At 45.2% G+C, this 27,767-nt stretch overlaps 1 protein-coding gene and 1 long non-coding RNA gene across 2 annotated transcripts in view; both read left to right on the top strand.

Annotated features, from left to right (window-relative positions):
* The window catches only part of LOC126092217 (uncharacterized), a 761,555-nt gene extending 753,758 nt beyond the window's left edge, over positions 1 to 7,797 (top strand). The window contains exon 4 of the long non-coding RNA XR_007521311.1: positions 7,739 to 7,797. This is a non-coding gene — a long non-coding RNA (uncharacterized LOC126092217). The remainder of the gene's footprint in view (positions 1 to 7,738) is intronic.
* Positions 7,798 to 7,930: 133 nt separating this feature from the next.
* Positions 7,931 to 27,767, top strand: part of LOC126092885 (leucine-rich repeat-containing protein 24-like) — a gene marked incomplete at its 5' end in the record, with an annotated part of 204,387 nt that continues 184,550 nt past the window's right edge. The window contains 3 exons of the mRNA XM_049908614.1: positions 7,931 to 8,412; positions 24,753 to 24,786; positions 24,844 to 25,184. Coding sequence (XP_049764571.1) covers positions 7,931 to 8,412; positions 24,753 to 24,786; positions 24,844 to 25,184 — 857 coding nt within the window. The remainder of the gene's footprint in view (positions 8,413 to 24,752; positions 24,787 to 24,843; positions 25,185 to 27,767) is intronic.

Below are 27,767 nucleotides of genomic sequence, written 5' to 3'. Positions count from 1 at the left end.
CTATCCTCTCATTACAATTTATCCGGGAAGTGCGTCACAGTTAGAGATAACAATTGGGCACAAAGACTGACCAGCACCCAGCATTATTTCCGGAAACAGAGCGAGAGGAAGGGAACGCACTGTTATCATCAATCGCATTTTACTTCTGACGCGTGTTAAATCGCGGTACGATTTTCTCGGATTTGTTATTTAAGCGAGCTCTCAAGTGTTGGTATGCGCTGCTTAAATCCTTCATGTTATGTCGCAGTGATAATATTCAGCTACTTAACATTTTTTCTGAATTTAATCATATGTCCATTCAGCGGTCGATAAAAAAATGATTCAAATGGCTCTAACCACTATGGGACTTAACATCTGACGTCATCAGTCCCTTAGACTTAGAACTACTTGAACGTATCTAATCTAAGGACATCACACACATCCATGCCCGAGGCAGGATTCGAACCTGAGACCGCAGCAGCAGTGCAGTTCCGGACTGAAGTGCCAAGAACCGCTCGGCCACAGCGGCCGGCTACGGTCGATAAACTAAATTGCTAGTACAACACAAAAGTGATCTGGCCGTAGAGACTTAGTGCTGCCAGTGCAAAGTCGAATGTGCTTCTTGTTTCTTCGTAACGTATAGGGCTCAGAATACAGTAGAATTTCTTACCAGACTACGTCACAGAATAGAGAGTGCCACAGCAGCGACGCGAAATGGCGCACGCACACACACAATCACGCGCACACAAACACACACACACATGCACACGTGCACACGCACAGTGATCAGAAAAGTCTAATCTGTGTTGCACTTAGTGGCGAAAACTGGAAGTGATGCCGTAAAGTTTCAATAAAAAGTGGTATATTTCGACCTGAAGTACAGTGCGTCCGAAAAGTCAGGACTGCATACTAAGAATGTTGGTTACATTGGTGGTTAGAAACAAAGTTGGCGGAACACAATAGGCAGAACTGTTTTTTTTGTTGGCGTGTGATTGTCGTTTAATTCTTTCTACTGTTGCGTTACACTAGTCTCTTTGACTCAGTTGATGAATGCTACTGAATGGGCCGTGTAGTATTTAGATGTCCAATTTGTTTCAAATTATATTGATTACAATTGAGGAACGTCTTTTACTTGTTGAAAAAGTGTTTCGACAAGGAGATAAATACACAGATTTAGAGTAGAAGGCTTTTGCTCAGTAGACCCAGAAACAGCTCTACCCCGATCGTAATGTGGTTCATCGAAGTACTGAGAAATTTCTAGAAACAGGATGTGTCAGATGCTGAAGGAACTGAAAGACCACCGAAATCAAATGAATTTTTTTTTATATTTCTGAGCCTGTGCAGCAGAGTCCAACAAAATCATTGTATAAGTTGGCACAAGAAAAGGTTGACAGTGTTTCTGTCTTGTATTAAGCAGTTTGCCTAACACGGAAAATGTTTCTGTATAAAGTGATAGCAGTGCACGCATTAAAACATATCATGAAGAGCGATTCGCAAACATGCCTGACAGCGAAAACGACCAAAAAACTTTGACTATATGATGTAAACGTCCAACCAGTTGGTGTTAATACACTGAACACATGATTATGGTCAATATAAAAACGACGTGTTTTACGTGGGACACCAGTGCATGATCAGAAAATCAAAGTGTGGGTAACAACCTCCTAATCGCTCATTATTGGACATTTAGTTTATGAAGACATAATGAACAGACAACGCTAGTGTTTAATGATCGACGGCTTTTTTTGGCTAGCTAAAGGAAGACGAAATCAACTACTCACGGCTTGAACAGGTGGTACTACTGCGATCACGGCTAACAATACTACGCGTCTTCTAAGGGGGATTTTTGGGTAATTTATCGTCTCTAAAAGTCTTTGGCGCCCTCGGTAGTCTGACTTAGTCCACCACACCGTTCCTCGAAGAGCAGCAAAATCTACACTCCTGGAAATTGAAATAAGAACACCGTGAATTCATTGTCCCAGGAAGGGGAAACTTTATTGACACATTCCTGGGGTCAGATACATCACATGATCACACTGACAGAACCACAGGCACATAGACACAGGCAAAAGAGCATGCACAATGTCGGCACTAGTACAGTATATATCCACCTTTCGCAGCAATGCAGGCTGCTATTCTCCCATGGAGACGATCGTAGAGATGCTGGATGTAGTCCTGTGGAACGGCTTGCCATGCCATTTCCACCTGGCGCCTCAGTTAGACCAGCGTTCGTGCTGGACGTGCAGACCGCGTGAGACGACGCTTCATCCAGTCCCAAACATGCTCAATGGGGGACAGATTCGGAGATCTTGCTGGCCAGGGTAGTTGACTTACACCTTCTAGAGCACGTTGGGTGGCACGGGATACATGCGGACGTGCACTGTCCTGTTGGAACAGCAAGTTCCCTTGCCGGTCTAGGAATGGTAGAACGATGGGTTCGATGACGGTTTGGATGTACCGTGCACTATTCAGTGTCCCCTCGACGATCACCAGTGGTGTACGGCCAGTGTAGGAGATCGCTCCCCACACCATGATGCCGGGTGTTGGCCCTGTGTGCCTCGGTCGTATGCAGTCCTGATTGTGGCGCTCACCTGCACGGCGCCAAACACGTACACGACCATCATTGGCACCAAGGCAGAATCGCTGAAGACGACACGTCTCCATTCGTCCCTCCATTCACGCCTGTCGCGACACCACTGGAGGCGGGCTGCACGATGTTGGGGCGTGAGCGGAAGACGGCCTAATGGTGTGCGGGACCGTAGCCCAGCTTCATGGAGACGGTTGCGAATGGTCCTCGCCGATACCCCAGGAGCAACAGTGTCCCTAATTTGCTGGGAAGTGGCGGTGGGGTCCCCTACGGCACTGCGTAGGATCCTACTGTCTTGGCGTGCATCCGTGCGTCGCTGCGGTCCGGTCCCAGGTCGACGGGCACGTGCACCTTCCGCCGACCACTGGCGACAACATCGATGTACTGTGGAGACCTCACGCCCCACGTGTTGAGCAATTCGGCGGTACGTCCACCCGGCCTCCCGCATGCCCACTATACGCCCTCGCTCAAAGTCCGTCAATTGCACATACGGTTCATTTCCACGCTGTCGCGGCATGCTACCAGTGTTAAAGACTGCGATGGAGCTCCGTATGCCACGGCAAACTGGCTGACACTGACGGCGGCGGTGCACAAATGCTGCGCAGCTAGCGCCATTCGACGGCCAACACCGCGGTTCCGGGTGTGTCCGCTGTGCCGTGCGTGTGATCATTGCTTGTACAGCCCTCTCGCAGTGTCCGGAGCAAGTATGGTGGGTCTGACACACCGGTGTCAATGTGTTCTTTTTTCCATTTCTAGGAGAGTATATTGTATCACAGTGGCCCGGACATGGCTTGACACTTAAAGACAGAAATAAGTGTGTACATGAGACTTAAATCACAATCAGACCTGCAGAAAGTATTAAACAATTAAATTAATCTGGTTCGTCTTATATAGCCTCCAGTGGGCGTCATTTCCAACATACACTGATGAGCCAAAACATTAAAACCACCGGCTTAACAGCTTGTTCGTCCGTATTTCGAACCAAATACATCACTGATTCTGCGTATCAGGGATCAGACAGTTCCTTGGTAGGTTTGTGGAGGTATGTGGTATAGGATGTCTACACACAGGTTCTGTAAATCGCGAAAATAACGGGCCGCTGATTTGCGTACTCGGGATGGAGCCTGATGGCGACTCATTAGGGTCCCATAGAATTTACATCAGGCGAATTTGGTAGCCAAGACATCAACGTGAGTTCATTCTAATACTAATGAAACCACTGTAACACGGTTCTCGTTCCGAGACACGGGCAATTATACTGCTGACAAATGACATCGCCGTCGGAGAAGACATCAAGTATTAGGGGATGTGGGTGGCTTGCAGCTGTCAGCATATTTTTGATTACTAGAACAGGTCATTTGCAAGCCCAGGAGAATGTCTCCCAGACCGTAATATTGCTCCCACCAGCGCGCGTTCGTGGCGCACTGCCCGTTTCGCCTTGATGACGGCGTAAGTGTAGCAAAAATGTGATTTACCTGAAGAGCCGACACTTTTCCACTGATCGACGGTCGAATCTCGATGGTCCCGTGCGCACTGCAATCGTAATTGACGGTATCGTTGGGGTCAACATGTGTACACGTAGGGGTGGTATGCTGTGGAGCTCCTTGTTCAACAATGTACGATGGACGGTGTGTTCCAAAACACTTGTGCGTGCACCATCATTGTGCTCTTTCAGCAGAGTTGCCACAGATCGCGATCTCTCGTACTTTAGAGAGCAGAGAAGCGTACGAAACCCACGTTCCCTGAAGAGTCGTGCAGCCATTTAGCGTCTAGTGGTAGTTTCAGTGTCCTACTGTCACGTTCTGCAAATGTTCACGACAGTAGCACGTGAACATTCGACCAGCTTCGCCGGTTTCGAAATACTCGGTCACAGACACTACGTAATATTAATCTGTCCACTGTCAGATTTGTTTATCTCAATGGATTTCCTGACTTGCAGCTCATATCATCGATAGGGCGATCCCCCGTTCGTGTGTGCTCCGCTTACATATACTGGGTGATCAAAAAGTAAGTATAAATTTGAAACGTAATAAACCACGGAATAAAGTAGATAGAGAGGTAAAAATTGACATACATGCTTGGAATTACATGGGGTTTTATTAGAAAAAAAAAACAAATTTCATAAAATGTCCGACAGATGGCGCTGGGCAGCAAAACGTCAGTGACTGCAGATGGGAATCGTGTATAAAAGGAGCTGTAATGAGAGAGAGAATGGGATGCGCCAGCAGTCGCATCATGTTGACGTTACCTGAAAAGGCGCTTTTAGTGAAGCTGTATTATCAGAATGGGGAATGTGCTAGTTCAGCCTTACGATCCTATCGCCATAGGAAGGGAATTCGAATGGGTAAAGGTCCATTGACAAATGCAGCTGTGGCGAGAATGATTTCGAAGCCAAAGGGTTGTTTAGACGATAGACCCCGTAGTGGCCGACCGAGCACAAGGCGTAATGCTGCTGCGAAAGTTCAGGATGATATGGAGACTGTAGCGCGTTCGTCTATGCACGGGGAAATCAGCGCTCGTGCAGTCACACGTCGCACCGGCATTCCATACAGTACTGTTTGGTTGTCACTTAGGCGTACCCTTCGATGCTTCCATACAAAATCCATCGGCATCATGAACTGTCACCTGGCGATTTAGTGAAGCGTAGGGCATTTGCGGTGTGGGTGTTTCAAAAGATGGTGGAAGATGATTGGTTGAGTAACGTGTTGTGGACCGACAGCACTCATTTCACGCTCTGAGGGTCTGTCAACGCCCACAACTGCAGAATTTGGGCTACCGAAAATCCTAGGACTGTCGTGGAAACTCCAGTGCACGACGAGAAAGTCACGGTATGGGTTGGATTTACCACATCTACCGTTATCGGGCCTTTTTTCTTCGAGGAAATGCATTATTCAGGTTTTGTAACGGCTACCGTGACGGGTGAGAGGTACGCCGATATGTTACAGAATCGCATCATCCCCAGCCTGGCTGATAAACACGTGCTGGAACGTACGATGTTTAGGCAGGATGGCGCTCCACCCCAAATTGCTAGACGTGTGAAAGATCTCTTGCGCGTGCCGTTTGGTGATGATCGTGTGCTCAGCCGCCACGTTCGTCATGCTTGGCCTCCCAGGTCCCCAGACCTCAGTCCGTGCGATTATTGGCTTTGGGGTTACCTGAAGTCACAAGTGTATCGTGATCGACCGACATCTTTAGGGATGCTCAAACAAATTTCGGGCTTGCAGCCGGTCGTTGTTCAATACTTCGCACGATATTTCAACTGGGCACCTGCCAGTCATCTTCAGGTGAGCCGTCGCAGATTGGCGAAAACGTCCTCCGTTCCGCAATATCTAGCGTACTGTAACTATTCTGCGCATGCGTCGAAAACTTGATAGATGTACCACACTGCCCGCCGGCAGCGCCCTCGCTGGTGGAATAGCGGAACTCAGTCGCCCTCTGCGTTGCTGTTTGCCACGGCCGTCGACGCACTCTGTCGTTTTCGATTTGAGCAAATCGTGGAGATGATGGGATTCCATGCACTGTCGAGCTGGTAGCCGCTGTCACGGTTTAACAGATTTTCCGCCAGTCGTATTTCTGCGGATTCTTTAATAATGGAGTCCCAGAAAGACGTTGCTGTGGACAAAATCATTGTTTTCTCATACTCCATTGAATGTCCAGTAGAATTACAATGTTCAGCAATAACGGACTTGCTTGGCTGCAAAAGGCGGGTGTAACGTTGATGTTCAGTGCAGTGTTCTTTCATGGTGCCTGTGGTTTCACCTATGTAAGCCATACCACATTGGCACGGTATCTTGTAAATTCCGGCCTTTCGTAGTAACAGATTGTCCTGAACTGATCCCACAAGGACCCCAATCTTCTATGGTGGGCGGAAAACCACTTTTACCTGAAATTTTTGGAGGATTCTTGCTATTTTAAACGAAGTCTTGCCAACAAAAAAAGAAAATCTAAAGATTGTTCCGGCATGTTCTCCTCTTTATCCACTTCCTGCTTCTTAGTTTAAACTGTTAGTGCCCTCTTAATATGCCGGATAGAATACCCATTTTCGCTGAATACTGTCTTTAGATGGGAGAGGTAAGCTATCTATATCTCAGACAGTATGAGCTCTATGAACAAGTGTTTTAAGCAAACTCATGGTTTTCGATGGGTGATGGCCAGTAGATGCTTGCAGGTACAAATCAGTATTAGCGGGTTTCCAGTAAACTGAATGCCCTAGAGAACCATCATTCTTCCTTCGAACCAGGACATCCAAGAAAGGCAAAAAACCATCTTTCTCTATTTCCATGGTGAACCGGATGTTGCTATGAATTGAGTTGAGGTGATGTAGAAACTCCATTAATTTATCTTCTCCATGAGGCCACACTATGAAAGTGTCATTCACATACCGCCAAAAAACTGTTGGTTAAAATTCACATCTCTAGGGATCCTGAAAGACAACATCCGACGCCAATGCCTCACCATAACTCCAAACATGCTGTACAGTGCTGTTCACAACATTATTCCTCGACTACAGCTATTGTTGAGGAATGATGGTGGACTTATTGAGCATTTCCTGCAAAGAACATCATCTTTGTTTTGTCTTACTTTGTAATGCTAATTATTGCTATTCTGGTCAGATGAAGCGCCATCTGTCGGATATTTTTTGAACTTTTGTATTTTTTTGGTCCTAATAAAAGTCCATGTCTTTGCAAGCACGTGTGTCAATTTGTACCTCTCTAGAATGAGATTTTCACTCTGCAGCGGAGTGTGCGCTGATATGAAACTTCCAGGCAGATTAAAACTGTGTGCCGGACCGAGACTCGAAATCGGGACCTTTGCCTTTCACGGACAAGTGCTCCACCAACTGAGCTACCCAAGCACGACTCACCCCCGGTCCTCACAGCTTTACTTCTGCACCTGCCCGCGAAAGGCAAAGGTCCCGAGTCTCGGTCCGGCACACAGTTTTAATCAGCCAGGAAGTTTTGTACCTCTCTGTCTACATTATTCCGTGATTTATTGTTTTCAAATTATACTGACTTTCTGATCACCCGGTATCTGCTGGCACATCACGTGCCCTCAAAGCTGCTAGGCAGCATCCAAGGTCACTATGGACTGTGGTCATAATGTTTTTACTGATCAGTATACGTTATAACTGCACAATAAATTACTGAGAGCGGCGTCACCTCGTGCCATCAGGTCGCGCCTGTGGGCGGCGACGGCGTCGGCGTCGGGGCGCGTGCATGGCGGCGGCGTCGGCGGGCGTCGGGGGGCGTGTCGAGCTCCTGACGGCGGGGCGGCAGCGGCGGCGGCGGCGGGGGCGGGGGCGGTGCCATGAGGCGGCCGTCGGCGCTGCTGCTGGCGGCGGCCGCGGCGCTGCTGGCCGCGTCGGCGTCGGGCTGCCCGCCGGCGTGCGAGTGCAAGTGGCGCTCGGGCAAGGAGGCGGCGTGGTGCCGCAACGTGACGGCCGTGCCCGCCGGCCTGGACGCGGGCACGCAGCTGCTCGACCTGTCGGGCAACGCGCTGGCGCCGCTGGCGGCGCGCGCCTTCGTGTCGCGCGGGCTGGCCCACCTGCAGCGCCTGCACCTGGCGCGCTGCGGGCTGCGCGCGCTCGCCGCCGCCGCGCTCGCCGGGCTCGCCAACCTGGTCGAGCTGGACGTCAGCGGCAACCTGCTGCTGGCCGTGCCCTCGGCCGCCTTCCAGCCCGTGCCCGAGCTGCGCGAGCTGCGCCTCTCCGCCAACCCGCTCGACCGCCTGCCCGCGCGCGCCTTCCACCTGCTGCCCCGGCTCGTGCGCCTCGAGCTCTCCAACTGCCGCATCAGCCGCATCGACCCGCGAGCCTTCGAAGGTGTCGAGTCCTCTCTCGAATGGCTGTGAGTATATCTTCACTACAACAGGCTCAATACTTTGAATAACATAACAAGTAGTGGCGGGAAGTTCAGTTCAACTACAACAAAACAAACTGGGAGCGCCTAGCAAGAAAGTTTGTCATCCCGACATGGCCAGATAGTGATGAATATGACGATAAGCACGACAAAGAGCTAGTTGGAGCGATTACGAGAGCAGAGAAGGGAGCAGTAACAACCAGGAGGGCCGTGGCGGCATCCCCATGGTCCGGTGAACTAGGGCGGATGCGTCAGTCTGTCAGGAGGTCGAGGAGGTACTACAAGCGAAATGTCGTCTGGGAAGAGAAACAGCGATGGCTGCAAATTTATAGGAACGCTAAGGAAGAATTCCAAAGGGAACTCAAAAACTTCAGACTCCAAAGGTGGGAAAAATATGTCCAAAACCAAAAGCCAATTGGCTATAGACCCCTGGGGCATACCCTACAAAATAGTTAGCGAAAATACTCGGTCGCCAATGGCACTTTCAACTGTGAGGGATGGGAATCGGATGACGGGATCATGGCAGGAAACTGTGAAGGTCCTCCTCCAGTCCCGGCTTCCGGACGACAAGGAAGAGGAGGACACCGAAGAGCAAGACCTAATTAGGTGGACTCTTCAAGAAGAATATCAAAGTAACAATGCAGTGTACCCATTCTCAGGTAACGAGGTAGTGACACACATTAAATCACTTCAAATAGGTAAAGCCCCAGGACCAGACAGCATCATAACGGAGGTGGTGCAATACCTCGCTCCTCAACTAGTAACACCTCTAGCAAGAATTTACAACGAGGCCCTGAGCCTCAGAACGTTTCCCACCATCTGAAAACAGGCCAAAGTCTTAGTTATCAAAAAAGGGCAGGATAAAGATCCGAAAGAAGACAAGTCCTACGGACCGATATGTCTGATGGATCTGCTTGGGAAATTGCTGGAGCGGTTGCGGGCTGACAGACTCATGGAACACCAGGTGCTCTGTGGGATGAGCAGTAGCCAATTCGGCTTCTGGCCAGGGCGTTCTGCATTTGCCGCAATCGCCATGGCGGCTGAGGTCTGCGGGACGTCCACACATAAGTACGTAATTGGCATCATGGTGGATATCAGTGGCACGCTCGGCAACCTGTGGTGGCCTTCACTCGTCTCTCACTTGCAGGAGAAGGAGTGTCCACGGCCGCTATATTGATGTCTTAGGAGCTATTATATGGATAGGGAGATCTGGCTATCATTCCCAGCGGGACAGTGGGCAAGAAGATACTGTGTCCTGGGGCTACTCTTTTGGGATTTTAATATGGAGCCTCCCCTTCACACCTTGGAGAACACTGTAGATGTGCTAGAGGTGATAGCCTACATTGATGCCCTCCTCCTGTTGGTTGGCGGCCGTAGCCGAGAGGAACTTAAACCTGAAATAGAAAGAAATGTGACAATATTGTCGCAATCATGCCACAGGACTTAACTTAAAGTTGCACCAAATGAGTTAACCTATTTGCTCTCAAAAGGCCAACTGGACAGAAACCCAACCATCAGGATTGAGTGCACACCGGTAATATGCCGTCGAGAGGCACGATACCTGGGAGTTATACTAGATGAGAAATGGAGCTCCACCCAGCACATTGAAGTAACAATGCACAGGTCGTTGTTGCTTGTTGTTGTTATGGTCTTCAGTCCTCAGACTGGTTTGATGCAGCTCTCCATGCCACTCTATCCTGTGCAAGCTTCTTCATCTCCCAGTACCTCCTGCAGCCTACATCCTTCTCTATCTGCTTAGTGTATTCATCTCTTGGTCTTCCTCTACGATTTTTACCCTCCGCGCTGCCCTCCAATACTAAATTGGTGATCCCTCGATGTCTCAGAACATGTCTTACCAACCGATCCCTTCTTCTAGTCAAGTTGTGCCACAAGCTCCTCTTCTCCCCAATTCTATTCAATACCTCCTCATTAGTTATAAGATCCACCCATCTAATCTTCAGCATTCTTCTGTAGCACCACATTTCGAAAGCTTCTGTTCTCTTTTTGTCTAAACTACTTATCGTCCACGTTTTACTTCCATACATGGCTACACTCCACACCAATACTTACAGAAACGACTTCCTGACATTTAAATCTATACTTGATGTTAACAAATTTTTCTTCTTCAGAAACGCTTTCCTTGCCATTGCCAGTCTACATTTTATATCCTCTCTACTTCGTTCATCATGAGTTATTTTGCTTCCAAAATAGCAAAACTCCTTTACTACTTTAAGTGTCTCATTTCCTAATCTAATTCCCTCAGCATCACCCGACTTAATTCGACTACATTCCATTATCCTCGTTTTGATTTTGTTGATGTTCATCTTATACCCTCTTTTCAAGACACTGTCCATTGCGTTTAACTGCTCTTCCAAGTCCTTTGCTGTCTCTGACAGAATTACAATGTTATCGGCGAACCTCAAAGTTTTTATTTCTTCTCCATGGATTTTAATACCTACTCCGAACTTTTTTTGGTTTCCTTTATTGCTTGCTCAATATACAGATTGAATAACATCGGGGATAGGCTACAACCCTCTCTCACTCCCTTCCCAATGACTGCTTCCCTTCATACCCTTCGACTCTTATAACTGCCATCTACTTTCTGTACAAATTGTAAATAGCCTTTCGCTCCCTGTATTGTACCCCTGCCACCTTCATCATTTGAAAGAGAGTATTCCAATCAACATTGTCAAAAGCTTTCTCTAAGTCTACAAATGCTACAAACGTAGGTTTGTCTTTCATTAATCTTTCTTCTAAGTCGTAGGGTCAGTATTACCTCACATGTTCCAATATTTCTACGGAATCCAAATTGATCTTCCCCAAGGTTGGCTTCTATCAGTTTTTCCATTCGTCTGTAAAGAATTCGTGTTAGTATTTTGCAGCTGTGACTTATTAAACTGATAGTTCAATAATTTTGACATCTGTCAACACCTGCTTTCTTTGGGATTGGAATTATTATATTCTTCTTGAAGTCTGAGGGTATTTCACCTGTCTAACACATCTTGCTCACCAGATAGTAGAGTTTTGTCAGGACTGGCTCTCCCAAGGCCGTCAGTAGTTATAATGGAATGTTGTCTAGTCCAGGGGCCTTGTTACGACTCAGGTCTTTCAGTGCTCTGTCAAACTCTTCACGCAGTATCATATCTCCCATTTCATCTTCATCTACATCCTCTTCCATTTCCGTAATATTGTCCTGAAGTACATCGCCCTTGTATTGTCCCTCTATATACTCCTTCCACCTTTCTGCTTTTCATTCTTTGCTTAGAACTGGGTTTCCGTCAAAGTTTTTGATATTCATGCAAGTGGTTCTCCTTTCTCCAAAGGTCTCTTTAATTTTCCTGTAGACAGTATCTATCTTATCCCTAGTGAGATAAGCCTCTACATCCTTACATTTGTCCTCTAGCCATGTCTGCTTAGCCATTTTGCACTTCCTGTCAATAACATTTTTGAGACGTTTGTATTCCTTTTTGCCTGCTTCAGTTATTGCATTTCTATATTTTCTCTTTCCATCAATTTAATTCAATAATTCTTCTGTTACCCAAGGGTTTCTACCACCCTTTGTCTTTTTACCTATTTGATCCTCCGGTGCCTTCACTATTTCATCCCTCAAAGCTACCCATTCCTCTTCTACTGTATTTCTTTCCCCCATTCCTGCCAATTGTTCCCTTATGCTCTCCCTGAAACTCTGTACAACCTCTGGTTCTTTCAGTTTATCCAGGTCCCATCTCCGTAAATTCCCACCCTTTTTGTAGTTTCTTCAGTTTTAATCTACAGTTCATAACCAATAGATTGTGGTCAGAGTCCACATCTGCTCCTCGAAATGTCTTACAATTTAAAACCTGGTTCCTAAACCTCTGTCTTGCCATTATATAATCTATCTGATACCTTTTAGTATCTCCAGGGTTCTTCCATGTATACAACCTTCTTTCATGATTCTTGAACCAAGTGTTAGCTATGATTAAGTTATGCTCAGCGCAAAACTCTACCAGGCGGCTTCCTCTTTCATTTCTGTCCCCCAATCCATATTCACCCACTATGTCGTTAGAGGTCCTAAATAATCCTAAATAATCTCATCGTGATTGGACATAGGCGATACTACCTTCCTCCAAACCTCATCAAATTGTATCATAACACAATCCTCGCCTCCATCGTGGGCTATGGGTCCAGTGTCTGGGCTCACAGGCTCACGAGGGTCGTTCCTGCTGTGAGGAGAGTGCAGCGCAACACGCTATTACGTTCGATCGGAGCCTACCGTACATCCCCAGGAGGAACATTACTGATTCTCATGGGGTTGTGCCCCCTAGATGTAAAAATCAGGGAGCAATCTGCATGGTTTTGGACGAAAAGGGGACAGATGGAAAAAACTGAGAACATCATGGGGGTTCGAGTAGGGGATAAACCATCGATTAGAAGAAGGGGAGAGGAATTATAGCAAGAGTTCTGGGATAGGGATGAGACAGGCATGAGAACATACCAGTTACTACCAAACATCCAGGAACGTCTGCGAATGAAACACTTTCAATCTAGTAAGGGACTCCAGCACTTCCTCATGGGGCATGGTCCGTATCCGGCATATCTTTGCCGTTTCGGGAAAAGGGCGACTCCCTCGTGAGACTGTGGTGCCGGGATAGGTATACTGGAGCACGCGGTCTACGAGTGCCCCATTTTTGATGATGTTGCCACGGATTTAAGGAATTTGCTGCCTCACACAGACACCTTTCATCTGATCAGGAATCTGGTTACCTTTACTACCATCGACAGACTTGCCAAAGTCCTGTGAGAATACCGTAGGGAGGTAGAATGATTGATGAGAAATAAAATGACATCACACACCTATCCCATTCCGCAGGGGCGCGTATTGGTCGACCATCCTGACGATCGGGATCCGTCGAGTCCAGGATTAGGGGGAGGGTGTGAACTTACCGATCATAGACACCGCACACTAATTATGACTCAGTAGTTAGAATTTATTAGTACAAAATAGCTTTTAGGATGCTCCTGAAAGATCAGCAGCGATTTTCAATTAAGGCCAGCCCAGTGCCAGGGGCACGCCCACTGGGATTAGCTCGGTGGGCACGGCCAAGAGATAGTAGGTTTTTATTCTGCTGGCACACTTGTAACGCTGCAGGATGTAGCTTACTAGAGTAGATAGTGTAGTAGGTCAAATAGTAGGCATGCCCATAGAGTAGCTAACCTTCCATCCTGTAGGCAATACTAATATTAAGTAGATAAAGGTATGGTAAATGCTGCTTGGTAATTAGTACTTTGTATGTTGCTTCGACCCACAAATGTTTTAGGGGGTGGGTTATTGGGTATAGTATTGGTTATGATGAATAAATATATTTTTTTTAAAGTAGTTGTAATAATATACAGTCTTATAGCCCTTGACCCCTATTACGTAGAGAGATACATGGTTATTCGTAAGTATGGTTTCAGAACACAACTGCACAGAACTACAAGACATACACAAAAATTACACGGCAATGGTTAGACCATATCTCAAGGTTGTCAAGTCACGGTAGAGGTGAACCATAACTGCACCGACCTGTGTATGTAAGGAGTCACTGGCGGTAGGTGCTTTAATATTCAATCATTTATTGAATTTATCAATGTGGCTCTGTATAGTCGCCATTAGTAAATCGTTGCCCTCCAAAACCACAGTTTACCCTATGAAAATCCATGAAAAATGGTTTGACAATCATTTATTATGTTAAGCTAACACCTTTGCAAGCCTGAATGGCGGAACTAGAATGAGATTCAAATAAGTACGCATCTGTATAAAAAAATTACATTCAGGAAAGTCGTACCACGATTGCCAAAGTACGAGGGTTGCCCAGAAACTAATGGAACGCATTTTTTTCTCTGTCGATAACAATGCACGAATGCGAAACGACACGTAGGTATACGCATCACATTATTTGAAGTTCCCTGAGTGAGCGCGCCAAATTTCCGTCACTTCTGGCAGATGGAGCCGGCCGCAGTGGCCGAGCTGTTCTAGGCGCTACAGTCTGGAACCGCACGACCGCTACGGTCGCAGGTTCAAATCCTGCGTCGCGCATGGATGTGTGTGATGTCCTTAGGTTAGTAAGGTTTAAGTAGTTCTAAGTTCTAGGGGACTGATGACCTCAGCAGTTAAGTCCCATAGTGCTCAGAGCCATTTGAACCGGCAGATAGCACAGCTGCAGGGTAGTTTCAAAAATGGCGTGTGTAGGTGATGTACGATACAAGCAACGTGCCGTCATTGAATTTCTCACTGCAGAGAAAGCAACAGCGGGGAATATTCACAAACACTTATGCCAAGTCTACAGAGCATCTGCTATCGACAGAGCTACAGTTATTCGCTGGGCACGGAGGTTGAGATCAACAGAACGCGATTCGGCGGAGCTCCATGAATTTGCAGCTGCCGGGGAGACCATCCACGGCTGTCGCACTAGACGTGTCGCAGCGAGCTGATGTTATCATTCCGAGGACAGACGCATCACGACTCAGCAGTTGAAACTGCATCTGTCAATCAGCAAAGGAAATTCACGCAGTGAAGCACTGGCTCCGTCACCGTGACAAGGATCGGTACCGACAGGGCGTTTATGCCCTTGTTTCACGCTGGAGGAATGCCATACAACGGGATGGAGATGGCGCGGAAAATAGTGTGTGTAGATAAAAGACCATTTTTTTGTGTATGTAGGTCTCACTATGTTCAATACATCTACATCTACATTTATACTCCGCAAGCCACCCAACGGTGTGTGGCAGAGGGCACTTTACGTGCCACTGTCATTACCTCCCTTTCCTGTTCCACTCGCGTATGGTTCGCGGGAAGAACGACTGTCTGAAAGCCTCCGTGCGAGCTCTGATCTCTCTCATTTTACATTCGTTATCTCATCGGGAGGTATAAGTAGGGGAAAGCAATATATTAGATACCTCATCCACAAACGCACCCTCACGAAACCTGGCGAGCAAGCTACACCGCGATGCAGAGCGCCTCTCTTGCAGAGTCTGCCACTTGAGTTTGTTAAACATTTCCGTAACGCTGTCACGGTTACCAAATAACCCTGTGACCAAACGCGATGCTCTTCTTTGGATCTTCTCTATCTACTCCGTCAAACCGATCTGGTGCGGATCCCACACTGATGAGCAATACTCAAGTATAGGTCGAACGAGTGTTTTGTAAGCCACCTCCTTTGTTGATGGACTACATTTTCTAAGAACTCTCCCAGAGGATCTCAACCTGGTACCCACCTTACCAACAATTAATTTTATATGATCATTCGACTTCAGATCATTCCGCACGCATACTCCCAGATATTTTACAGAAGTAACTGCTACCAGTGTTTGTTCCGCTATCATATAATCATACAATAAAGGATCCTTCTTTCTATGTATTCGCAATACATTACATTTGTCTATGTTAAGGGTCAGTTGCCACTCCCTGCACCAAGTGCCTATCCGCTGCAGATCTTCCTGCATTTCGCTACAATTTTCTAATGCTGCAACTTCTCTGTATACTACAGCATCATCTGCGAAAAGCCGCATGGAACTTCCGACTCTATCTACTAGGTCATTTATATATATTGTGAAAAGCAATGGTCCCATAACAATCCCCTGTGGCACACCAGAGGTTACTTTAACGTCTGTAGACGTCTCTTCATTGATAACAACATGCTGTGTTTGCTAAAAACTCTTCAATCCAGCCACACAGCTGGTCTGATATTCCGTAGGCTCCTACTTTGTTTATCAGGCGACAGTGCGGAACTGTATCGAACGCCTTCCGGAAGTCGAGAAAATTAGCATCTACCTGGGAGCCTGTATCTAATATTTTCTGATTCTCATGAACAAATAAAGCGAGTTGGGTCTCACACGACCGCTGTTTCCGGAATCCATGTTGATTCCTACATAGTTGATTCTGGGTTTCCAAAAACGACATGATACTCGAGCAAAAAACATGTTCTAAAATTCTACGACAGATCGACGTCAGAGATATAGGTCTATAGTTTTGCGCATCTGCTCAACGACCCTTCTGGAAGACTGGGACTACCTGTGCTCTTTTCCAATCATTTGGAACCTTCCGCTCCTCTAGAGACTTGCGGTACACGGCTGTTAGAAGGGGGGCAAGTTCTTTCGCGTACTCTGTGTAGAATCGAACTGGTATTCCATGAGGTCCAGTGGACTTTCCTCTGTTGAGTGATTCCAGTTGCTTTTCTATTCCTTGGACACTTATTTCGATGTCAGCCATTTTTTCGTTTGCGCGAGGATTTAGAGAAGGAATTGCAGTGCGGTCTGTGAAACACATTTGGAAAAAGATGTTTAGTTTTCAGCTTTATGCGTGTCATCCTCTGTTTCAATGCCTTCATCACCCCAGAGTGTCTGGATACACTGTTTCGAGCCACTTACTGAATTGTTGAAGAAAAAAATGCGGTACGTTAGTTTTTGGGCAACCCTCGTATTACTGTTCACAGACAGAATGCGCTACAGTACGGTACGCATTACCATCTATAGCCAGAGTTGAAATGAAGTTGAATGTCGACCTGCAAGAAAGTCTTCATAACGAAGACGGAAATTACAGAATATCGTCAAAAATGACTGGAATTTCACTACGGCTCGCCTCAGTGTAGCGGCTTGGTCTCACCGTACTCATAACCTGCTAGCAGCGGCTGAAGAGGCTGCAAAATCAGCCATAGGTTCTGTACCAAAACTTGCATCTTCATCTGAGTTGAACTCAGCCAGATTAGAGCGTCTCCGAAGTAAAGTGCATCCATTAAGGCTACTGCCAAGAAGTCTGCTGGAGGAGGAGTAACTTTCTGCATAGCGCTTCCAACAAGTAAGATTCGATCCTCTTCATTTTTCTATTGTCACGTAATTTTGGTTGGCTGAGGAAAAAATACTGCGAGTGCAAACCAGTAAGAAATTGTCTTAAAAGACGCTGTCCATCCATTACTAACATATCACGAGATTAAACAGTTACACAATTTGTTATACTTGGCACCACAGAACTGTAGACTATTCTCCCCCTCGCTCCATCTATGTTCGTGTTCTGGTGAATAAAGGTGGACCTCTGTAAGGACAGCCATGTTTTGATTCACACTTCTAGATTATTTCGTTCAACATTATGTCTTATAAGAGCTGGTTGCGGTGTCAGTGTCTCATTGTTTTCAAAGGTCCCTAAATTTTTCTGTTCCCATTCCAATCTCTAACACAATATGGTTCGACGAATTCTGACTGACCGCAAATATTTCTACAATAGGCGCTCTTCTAGGACTCTGCCAAAAACGGTACACCACCCTCAGACCACACACATCTCACTAAAATCAGTTTTCGTTGCCCCAAATATATCTGCGTTGTGAGTTTGGGGTGTCCGCCGCCAAGGCGGCTTCTTTCAAGGCACGCCGGCTGCTGTGACCGAGTGGTTCTAATCGCTTCAGTCCGGAACCGCGCGACCGCTACGGTCGTAGGTTCGAATCTTGCCTCGGGCATGGATGTGTGTGATGTCCTTAGGTTAGTTAGGTTTAAGTAGTTCTAAGTTCTAGGGGACTGATGACCTCAGATGTTAAGTCCCATAGTGCTCAGAGCCATTTGAATCTTTCAAAGTACTGTCTGCTCCGACCTCAAGGCGTGCTCCGTTCCACTTGTGAGGGGCGAAGCTTCCACGAATTATGCTGTGGACTTTCTCCCAAATCAGTTTTATGACCTGTGGTGCATCCACTTAGACAGCCAAGTGCAACTGGATTTCATGGACACTGTTTGTTATCGTGCACATGGAGCTCAGTGTTGAAATCTACGTATCCAGGTATTGATAATCACGGTCACCGATAAACATTGATTTATTCCTGTTTACTGTGAATTTTTCATACACTTGTTACGTTAGCTTCAGGACAGTTTCGGGTAGACGGTTGCGTAACACGTACCCAGTACTGAATTAACTTGTGATGCTTCCCCCAAGGAAGGCACAATTACAGCATCTCGCTTTGGAACAATGATAATTGGCTTGCCCATCTGCAGGCGTGTACCAGTTCGATGTGACAATATGGAGCGGATCATTTGTCTAATTGTTCTGACAGGCGTGATCCCTAGTGAAACTATCGCATGGGGCACAGTATGCATTGAAACTTGAAGACATGCTCTATGCACTGTCAGTTTTCTATGTGGCTTGTAGTTTTCACGTAGTCACCTTCTGAAACCGAGAGGTATTTATGAGTAATAGCGTATACGAGGAGAGCTAATACCTCTACACTCACTGTGTGTATTGTTTAGGTTCATTCCTACACTAAGAATAAGTATAACAATTTAAGGCAGAATGGGGGAGTTGAGTTTAAAAGCATAGCAACATGCCAGTCATCAGGCGTATTAGTTGAGTGAAGAAAGGGAAAATATATTTTGCTGTCTCATTTTCAGAGGATATGTCCCCAGTAACGTGCGTTTGATACCTAAATTGCTTCGGTAACCTTGTTCAACACTTTCACACAGATACTCCTATTCAGTATTGGATCTGTGAAGGTGAAGGAGAAAAGGCAACATCTGGAACACAATGGCACTAAGTGGATATAAGAAGATTCTTGTGGATTCTCTTTGAATTATGATGATACAGAATTTTCCAAACTCGTTACCTTTGTTGCAAAACGAGTAAGGAGAACTGAAGTCTCGAATGAATAAATTTTACTCATTCACTGATTATTGTCTTGACTGCATTTGGTAAATATAAGGGGCAATCAAACATTTTCCGTTCGAAGGTCAGACTGATACCTGCCTACATGTCGGTGCTTATATACCCGCATAGGAGTCACGCTGAGTTGCATTTATGTTGCAGCAACACCCAAAAACGGAAACTGTTTGATCACCGCAATATATATCAGTTAATTAGTTTCCACCATAATGCAGACAGAAGTCTGCGCAAGATATTTACTAGAACAAGGGTCTGACAAGTGGGTCACCTATTATGGAAACCAGGAATAATTAATCTGGTGCTGAAAGGGGCTGTAGTTAGGAAAAATAAGAATGGCAGAGCAGGACATAAGTATGCAAAGGTTATCATAGAGGATCTTTTGTTTATCAGATGTATAGAGATCAGTACCTTATTAAAGCACAGTAAAAGGTAAATAACAGAATGAAAACACCTTAGATTTAATAACAGTCTGTGTAAGGTAAACTCGGGTAACCCCACGAGTAATGTATTCGTACTGGGAGCCACAGCCCGTAAAAACAACGGTAACATGCAGCTGTTGCCCAAATGTGTGATTTATTGTACATAGTGTGTTTAGGGATGAAACAGTCTCATTAACACTTCTTCAAATTAATGATCACAGCAAAAAATATCATATTAGCTGTAAAAATATGTTGTCATACATACAAGATACTCCATTACAAACGTCATGATAAAACGGTCATCGTTACAGAAAGTGCTTAAAACTCTCCCACAAAGCTACTAACAAAACTAACCAGCAAACACAATGAATTCTTAAGTTTTGTAAGCAAAATTAAGTATATAGGCGGCACCAAAGTTGAAAAAGCTCTTTTTCAGGTTTACCTCCTTTGAAAAATATCAATCAGTGGAAGGAAGAACGAAAATGATGCTCTTGAGATGACCTTCAGAAAAAATTGAACAAAATTAGCAAGACAGATCTGTTGTCATCGCTGGCGACTTCAATGCAAGAGTTGAAAACATATCTATACAAGGAATGTGGGGTTATTTGGAGAAAAACTCTCAATAATAATAGGAGTCACATCAGTTTGCCACTTTTAATAATTTTGAAATTACTAACACATTTTACAAAAAGAAAGATATTATAAGTTTACATGGAATGCTCGAGGATCAAGGTCTGTGACTGATTGTATATAAATAGATGCAGATATGGAGAAACTTGTGTAAGTTTTACGTATTTATGGAGGAAAATACATAGGTAACGACCACATCATTTTAGGCAGTAAGATGAAGCTACTATGAAAATAGAGGAAAACAAAGAAAGTCCAAAACAAGCGACAAAATGAGATGTTACGAAACTTTAGTAACACTACCACTCAATAAAGGCATCTGTATATAACGGGATATTATTAATACCTGCATCATCGAAGCAGTCCCAGAAGCACTTCGTAATGGGAAGGAAGCAGATGGGAAAAACAACTTAGATTTTGGACACTTGAATTACAGAAGAATATTATTAAAAACATAGAGTAATCCATGTGGCGTTTATCGACCTCGAGAAGGTTTTTGACCGTGAGAGCCTTCGCAATCTATGGAAGATAATGTGTGAATGTGGATATGCTTATCACCTGATAGAGGTTGTGGAAAGTCTTCAGAAAAATACACGCTTTATAACAAATGCAGTTTGAAATCAACAGGAAGAAGTAATTATGACTGTAAATGAGAGACAAGTTGTGAACTATTAGCTACCCATTTCTTAAAATTTATGTTGGCTTCATTGTTCATAAGTGGAAACGTAACGAAATCAAAGGATTTAAGTAAAACTGATGAATGCCTCGATATGCTTCTGCTGCAGATGATATTGTTATTTTTCACGTGAATGAAGATGACCTCCAGACATCATTGTACTGACTGAAAAAAACAGGCCAAAAATACAAATTTAAAATTTCTAGTAATAAAACTAAAATAATGGGATTCTGGTGAACTATCGAGCCAGATAAAAACTTGTTTTGGGAAATTCAGTTTTAGACAGTGATATATGTTTTGATTTTGCCTCTGAAGCTGAAAATTACATTCACAAACTTCGATCTGTCTGTGGTACCATTAGCAGAACATTCACCCATAAAGCACAAAAGGAGATCATCATTAAATTCACTGGGCTGATGGTGGCTCCTGTACTATAATGTAAAAGTCAAAGCTGAGTTACAACAACGAAATAAGAAAATGAAACTCAGACATCAGAGATGAGGTCCCTACAGAAGGCCTGTACAAGAGGAGATACGATTAGAACTAAAGATATTAGAATAGAGTTAAATATTTCAATGAATGAGAAAAATTAAAGGTGTGATGAAGACTGGACAAGATACCTCACGAGAATGCTAGGTCACACAATTCTCCAGAAAATCATGAACTGAAAACCGAATGGGAAAAACAGATAGGATGATCTAGAGAAAAATGGAAATGATTTTGTTTATCAGTTCAGAACAGGCAGCAGCCTAATCATCGAAAGGAAGCTGATGATGATGTTTTTTCTTTTGGCTTACTTTAGTTGATGTCTCATAGGTTTTTGTTAATTGAGCTGATTTTTTTATTTATCTTTAGTATCAAGCTAACATGACAGGAATATGTGTAATGATGCATTTTGTAAATAGTTTTCGTCTATTTCATGGCATGATTCGCATGATCGGTCTTAGTTTTCCTTTAAATGTTGGTTCTTTAATTTCCAATATCAACTTATCGTTATAGGTATATTAATAAATACATTTTTGTCTTTATTTCCTACTTTTAGGATAGACTGGATTGTCATTCAAGAGCGTAATTTCAGATTGTTGAATCAAAATGGTGACATCCATATCAGCATCCACACAAATTATATAAATGTGTGTATGTATTTTCCACATCTCCTGCTAAAGCATTTGATCGTTTCAACCAAACTGGGTACACATATCTTTCAGTGTCTGGAAAGAATCACCATGGGGGTAATAACCACCCACTTACCAAAGTGGTGGGGATGAAAAGGCAGTGTAGTGGACGATGCGAGGATACATATATATTAGCATATCTGTGAATGAGAGCACTTAGACATTTGCAACCAATCTGACACATAAACCCTTACGAAATATTTTTCTCGCTGATGACCCTGAAAAATGACGAAAGGAAAAAAGTTTATCGTTTGCTAAATTTTCACTGTTCATGCAGTAAGACTGTCGCACGAAACGTGACGTTTTAATTTATTACCCCGTTTATTACTAACAGTGTTCGCATACAGTATTCACACGTAACACTGAAGGTACCAGGAAAAGTGCATCACTGTAAGACACTTGATTCAGTAGCTACGACGACATAAACAGTTAATGTGTGGAAGGCTAGAGCATCATGCAAGACGTTTAAATTTATTACTTCGTTGCTACAAACTCTATTCCCAGCACTTTTCACAGAGAGTATCAACATTTGCCACTAAATGTACCTGCAAAAATATGTCATTGTACGGCCTGTAGTCCAAGAGAACGAAATCATAAACGTTAGATGCGTGAGAAACTGACTCATCGTCCATGACGCTTTAATTTATAACTTCTTTGCTGCTACCTCTATACTCAACGCATTTCGAAGACAGTTGTCATATGTACCACTGGATGTACCTACAAAATTATATCATTTACAGCACATAGTTCACACATAGTTCAAAAGATGCAATGTCATAAACGTCGAGCTGCGTGAAAATGAAACTGCAGGGAGAAATTCGCTAGATGTAGAGGAAAAATACGTGACCAAAAACGCGTGATACATGAGAAGTTTGTGTGGCATGTTTTTCACATGTGCGTATGCAAGCAAATCTACAGGTAGAAGGCTCATCCTAAATCTTTGGAACGATTTGAATCAAATTTAGTACACATGTTAGTTACAGTCTAGAAAGAACGATCGTAGCGATAGTAAAGTAGAGAGAGAAGGAGGACAAAGGATGGACAGAATGCGAGGGTGTAGGAGGAGACAGGCACAGGAGAGAGGATGAGGAGCTGTAGTGAGAAAGAAAAGAGTAGGCGCTGCATGGAGATAGCCAGAGAGATGAAGGAGAAGGAGATGAAAAGACAGAGGGGAGGAGGAAATGGACAAAGAGAGCGAAGAGGAGGAGATGGAAAGAGAGGAGGAGAGGAAGGCATAGGAGATGAGCAGAGGGAGAGGGAGGGATAGTGACAAAGGGCTAGGAGGGGATGGACAGAGAGAACATCGACAAAAAGAGGGGGAGGTAAATATGGAATTTGGGGTGGGAGCAGCAGATGAACAGGACAGGAAGGACTGGATTCGTGATTTCCTGTCAGAAAGGTCGCAGTTCGTAGTAATAGACGGCAAATCGTCGAGTAAAACTGAAGTGATATCACGTGTTCCCCAGGGAAGCGTCCTGGGACCTCTGCTGTTCCTGATCTATATAAATGACCTGGGTGACAATCTGATCAGTTCTCTTAGGTTGTTCGCAGATGATGCCGTAATTTACCGTTTAGTAAGGTCATCCGAAGACCAGTGTCAGTTGCAAAGCGATTTAGAAAATATTGCAGTATGGTGTGGCAGGTGCCAGTTGACGCTAAATAACGAAAAGTGTGAGGTGATCCACATGAGTTCCAAAAGAAATCCGTTGGAAATCGATTACTCGATAAATAGTACAATTCTCAAGGCTGTCAATTCAACTATGTACCTGGGTGTTAAAATTACGAACAACTTCAGTTGGAAAGACCTCATAGATAATATTGTAGGGAAGGCGAGCTAAAGGCTGCATTTCATTGGCAGGACACTTGGAAGATGCAACAAGTCCACTAAAGTGCAAAAAAGGGCAGCTCGTTTTGTATTACCACGTAATAGGGGAGAGAGTGTGGCACATATGGTACGCGAATTGGGATGGAAGTCATTAAAGCAAAGACGTTTTTCGTCGGGGCTAGATCTATTTACGAAATTTCAGACACCAACTTTCTCTTCAGAATGCGAAAATATTTTGTTGAGCCCAATCTACATAGGTAGGAATGATCATCAAAATAAAATAAGAGAAATCAGAGCTCGAACAGAAAGGTTTAGGTGTTCGTTTTTCCCGCGCGCTGTTCGGGAGTGGAATGGTAGAGAGATAGTATGATTGTGGTTCGACGAACCCTCTGCCAAGCACTTAAATGTGAATTGCAGAGTAGTCATGAAGATGTAGATGTAGAAGGAGCAGATGGGCAGAAGGGAGCGCAGCAGACAGAGAGAGGGACAGGGAGGAGATGCACAGAAAGAGGGGGAGAAGGAGATGGACAGAATGGGGGCAGAGAGGGAGTGGTAGAGATGTACCCAGAGAGGGAGGGGTGGAGGTGATGGAGAGGAACTAGGGGATGGATGGAGAGAGGAGGGAGGAGAGGAGGAATATATGTGTGGATAGGGACAGGGTGGAGAAGATGGACGGAGAGAGTGGGAAAGTGGAGGTGGAGAGAGAGAGAGAAGTGGGGAGGGATGTACTAATAGAAGACTAGAATAAATAAATACTCGATGAATGCCGGCATTCTCAGCTCGTTGCATACATGTTTTTGATACTTGGTATCAAGATTAGTTCTCGGGACACTTTAAATTCAAATACAGAGTCATAGAAAAATAGGTAATTTTAGGATCTTGCCCCCTATTGGATAAATTTGAGCGGACGGCTATATTGGTGGGGGACGATTAATGGTTGCTGCCTGTGCAGGCGACTGGACGGCAACGAGCTGACCGGCACGGAGGCGGGTGCTGGTAGCGCCGGCGCGGCGCCCTCTGCCGCGGCGTCCACCGCCTCCGAGTCCGGGGTGTCGGCGCTGACGACGCTGCGCGCGCTGCACGGCCTGGCGCTGGCCGGCAACCCCTGGAACTGCAGCTGCGCGCTGCGGCCGCTGCGCCGCTGGCTCACCGAGCAGCGCGTGCCCCTGGGCGACGAGCCGCCCGCGTGCCGCGAGCCGGCGAGGCTGCGCGGCCGCGCCTGGGACCGCCTGTCCGCCGAGGACTTCGCCTGCCGGCCGCGGCCCGCGCCGCCGCCCCTGGTCAGCGCGCAGGAGGGCGGCGCCGCCCAGCTGCGCTGCCCCGTCAGCGCGGACCCGCCGCCCACCGTCAAGTGGCTCTGGCGCGGGCGGCCGCTCGTCAACAGGTGCGCGAGGCAACGACTGCACTGTAACAGCTTCTCCACAAGTTCTGCATTCCACCCTCCACGGACACACACACACACACACACTATAGATATATATATATATATATATATATATATATATATATATATATATATATATATATATGGTGTTACAAGGGGTACGGCCAAACTTTCAGGAAACATTCCTCACACACAAATAAAGAAAAGATGTTATGTGGGCATGTGTCCGGAAACGCTTAATTTCCATGTTAGAGCTCATTTCAGTTTCGTCAGTATGTACTATACTTCCTCGATTCACCGCCATGATTTCATATGGGATACTCTACCTGTGCTGCTAGAACATGTGTCTTTACAAGAACGACACAACATGTGGTTCATGCACTATGGAGCTCCTGCACATTTCAGTCAAAGTGTTCGTACGCTTCTCAACAACAGATTCGGTGACCGATGGATTGGTAGAGGCGGACCAATTGCCGGCCGGGGTGGCCAAGCGGTTAAAGGCGCTACAGTCTGGAAACGCACGACCACTACGGTCGCAGGTTCGAATCCTGCCTTGGGCATGGATGTGTGTGATGTCTTTAGGTTAGTTAGGTTTAAGTAGTTCTAAGTTCTAGGGGACTGATGACCTTAGAAGTTAAGTCCCATAGTGCTCAGACCCATTTTGAGCGGACCAATTCCATGGCCTCCACGCTCTCCTGACCTCAACCCTCTTGACTTTCATTTATGGGGGCATTTGAAAGCTCGTGTGTATGCAACCCCGGTATCAAATGTAGACACTCTTTGTGCTCGTATTGTGGACGGCTGTGATACAATACGCCATTCTCCAGGGCTGCATCAGCGCATCAGGGATTCCATACGACGGAGGGTGGATGCATGTATCCTCGCTAACGGAGGACATTTTGAACATTTCCTGTAACAATGTGTTTGAAGTCACGCTGGTACGTTCTGTAGCTGTGTGTTTCCATTCCATGATTAATGTCATTTGAAGAGAAGTAATAAAATGAGCTCTAACATGGAAAGTAAGCGTTTCCGGACACATGTCCACGTAACATATATTCTTTCTTTGTGTGTGAGGAATGTTTCCTGAAGGTTTGGCCGTACTTTTTGGTAACACCCTATATATATGTACTCGCACGCGTGCGCAGGAACAATCTCACACATTCTTTATTGCTAGCTCGTACACTGGAATTAAAAATTTGTCTTTACTTTTAGCTAGTACAAAGTAATTAAAAATTTGTCCCTCCCCATCATTCTGTCAGCTTCTTCAAGGAGTTAGTCCTTACTCAGGTGGCAAATACCCTTTGCCCCATTCTCAGTCTAGTGGCGTATTGACTGAACAGGATGAAGTTCTGTAACTATCCACCTCGATATCATGACCGGGCAATAAAAAAACGTAACATCATTTGCAAAATCGAGAATGATGTTCACAGTAGACAGCAAACGGTCTGTGATGTTTTAAAAACTTTGGAAACTACAAATATGTAACATACACATGGTGGTCACAAACACTCTTAAAACTTGTAAGTTTGTGGCAATGTGGGCTGTGCTGAGATAAATTTTAAGAAAAAAATTTAATACATTACCCCATTTCTGAGTCAATTAGTACTGAAGCTAGTCTGTCAAGCCTTTTTCCATGCATATTTGGGGTGCCTGCAATATAGAATTAGCGTCAGTTGTTCTCAAGAGAAAGATAATAGTACACAAGACTGCTCAGCCTTGGCTTGGGATCGATCCTTACTACTGTCCCATGCCCAGTTTCTTTATTGTTCTCTTTTTCGGTTTTAGAAAACCAAATGAATCACATATTTGGGGACACCGTCTGGGCCACAAAGATTTACATGCTTAAGAACCTGTCTCGCCAACTTCTGTGGTAATTATCTCAAAAATGGCAAAATATACCTAATTTTTTCTTAACCATTATTTCTCAGCACAGTCTATCCTGAAACAACCTTATAAGCTTTTCAAGCCGTTTCTGAGCACCCTTTGTAAAGCAAAATGTATTTATTTGCTCACAGACCCATAGACTGCTTTCCAATAAATTTGTCACAGAAACAATAGGACTCATGAGTGGCAGCGCTTTTGGGTTTGAGATATGGGCAGATTCCTCTGGAATTTGAGATGTGGGCAAATCCCTGATCCTAGCTTATAGGCTGCCCTGTGAAACAAACGTATTGTTAGGGAACAGTATGCACCAGCAAAATCAACCTGGTATGGATAGCACCCTACACTTCAACGGCAAGAAACTGTTTTGCAGCCCATGGCATTTAGACTGCCCTGTATGACAGGTGGGCTATGTTGGATACTATTTGCCTACTTTCTCGACCTTCTTTGCATGGCTGTCTCTACATCAGTGGCAAATAAACGATTTTCAAGCCTTTATATTTAGTGTACCCTCCATGATAGGTTTGTTGTGGGAGTATTCTTTGCCTGCTTTATTGAACTGTATAGTAGGGGCTACACATTCTGATGAGCACAGCTGGGGACAGGTTGATTGTGGATAGAGGCAATGGGCAGAGAGGAAGACTGGAGGGGCAGATTGCCGCGCAGGATTAGCCGAGCGGTCTAAGGCGCACAGCCATGGAC

The sequence above is a fragment of the Schistocerca cancellata genome, chromosome 7, assembly GCF_023864275.1.
Source record: "Schistocerca cancellata isolate TAMUIC-IGC-003103 chromosome 7, iqSchCanc2.1, whole genome shotgun sequence".
NCBI lineage: Eukaryota > Metazoa > Arthropoda > Insecta > Orthoptera > Acrididae > Schistocerca > Schistocerca cancellata.
Note: the sequence above shows the minus strand (reverse complement) of the source record. Positions and strands in the feature narration are given on the sequence as shown.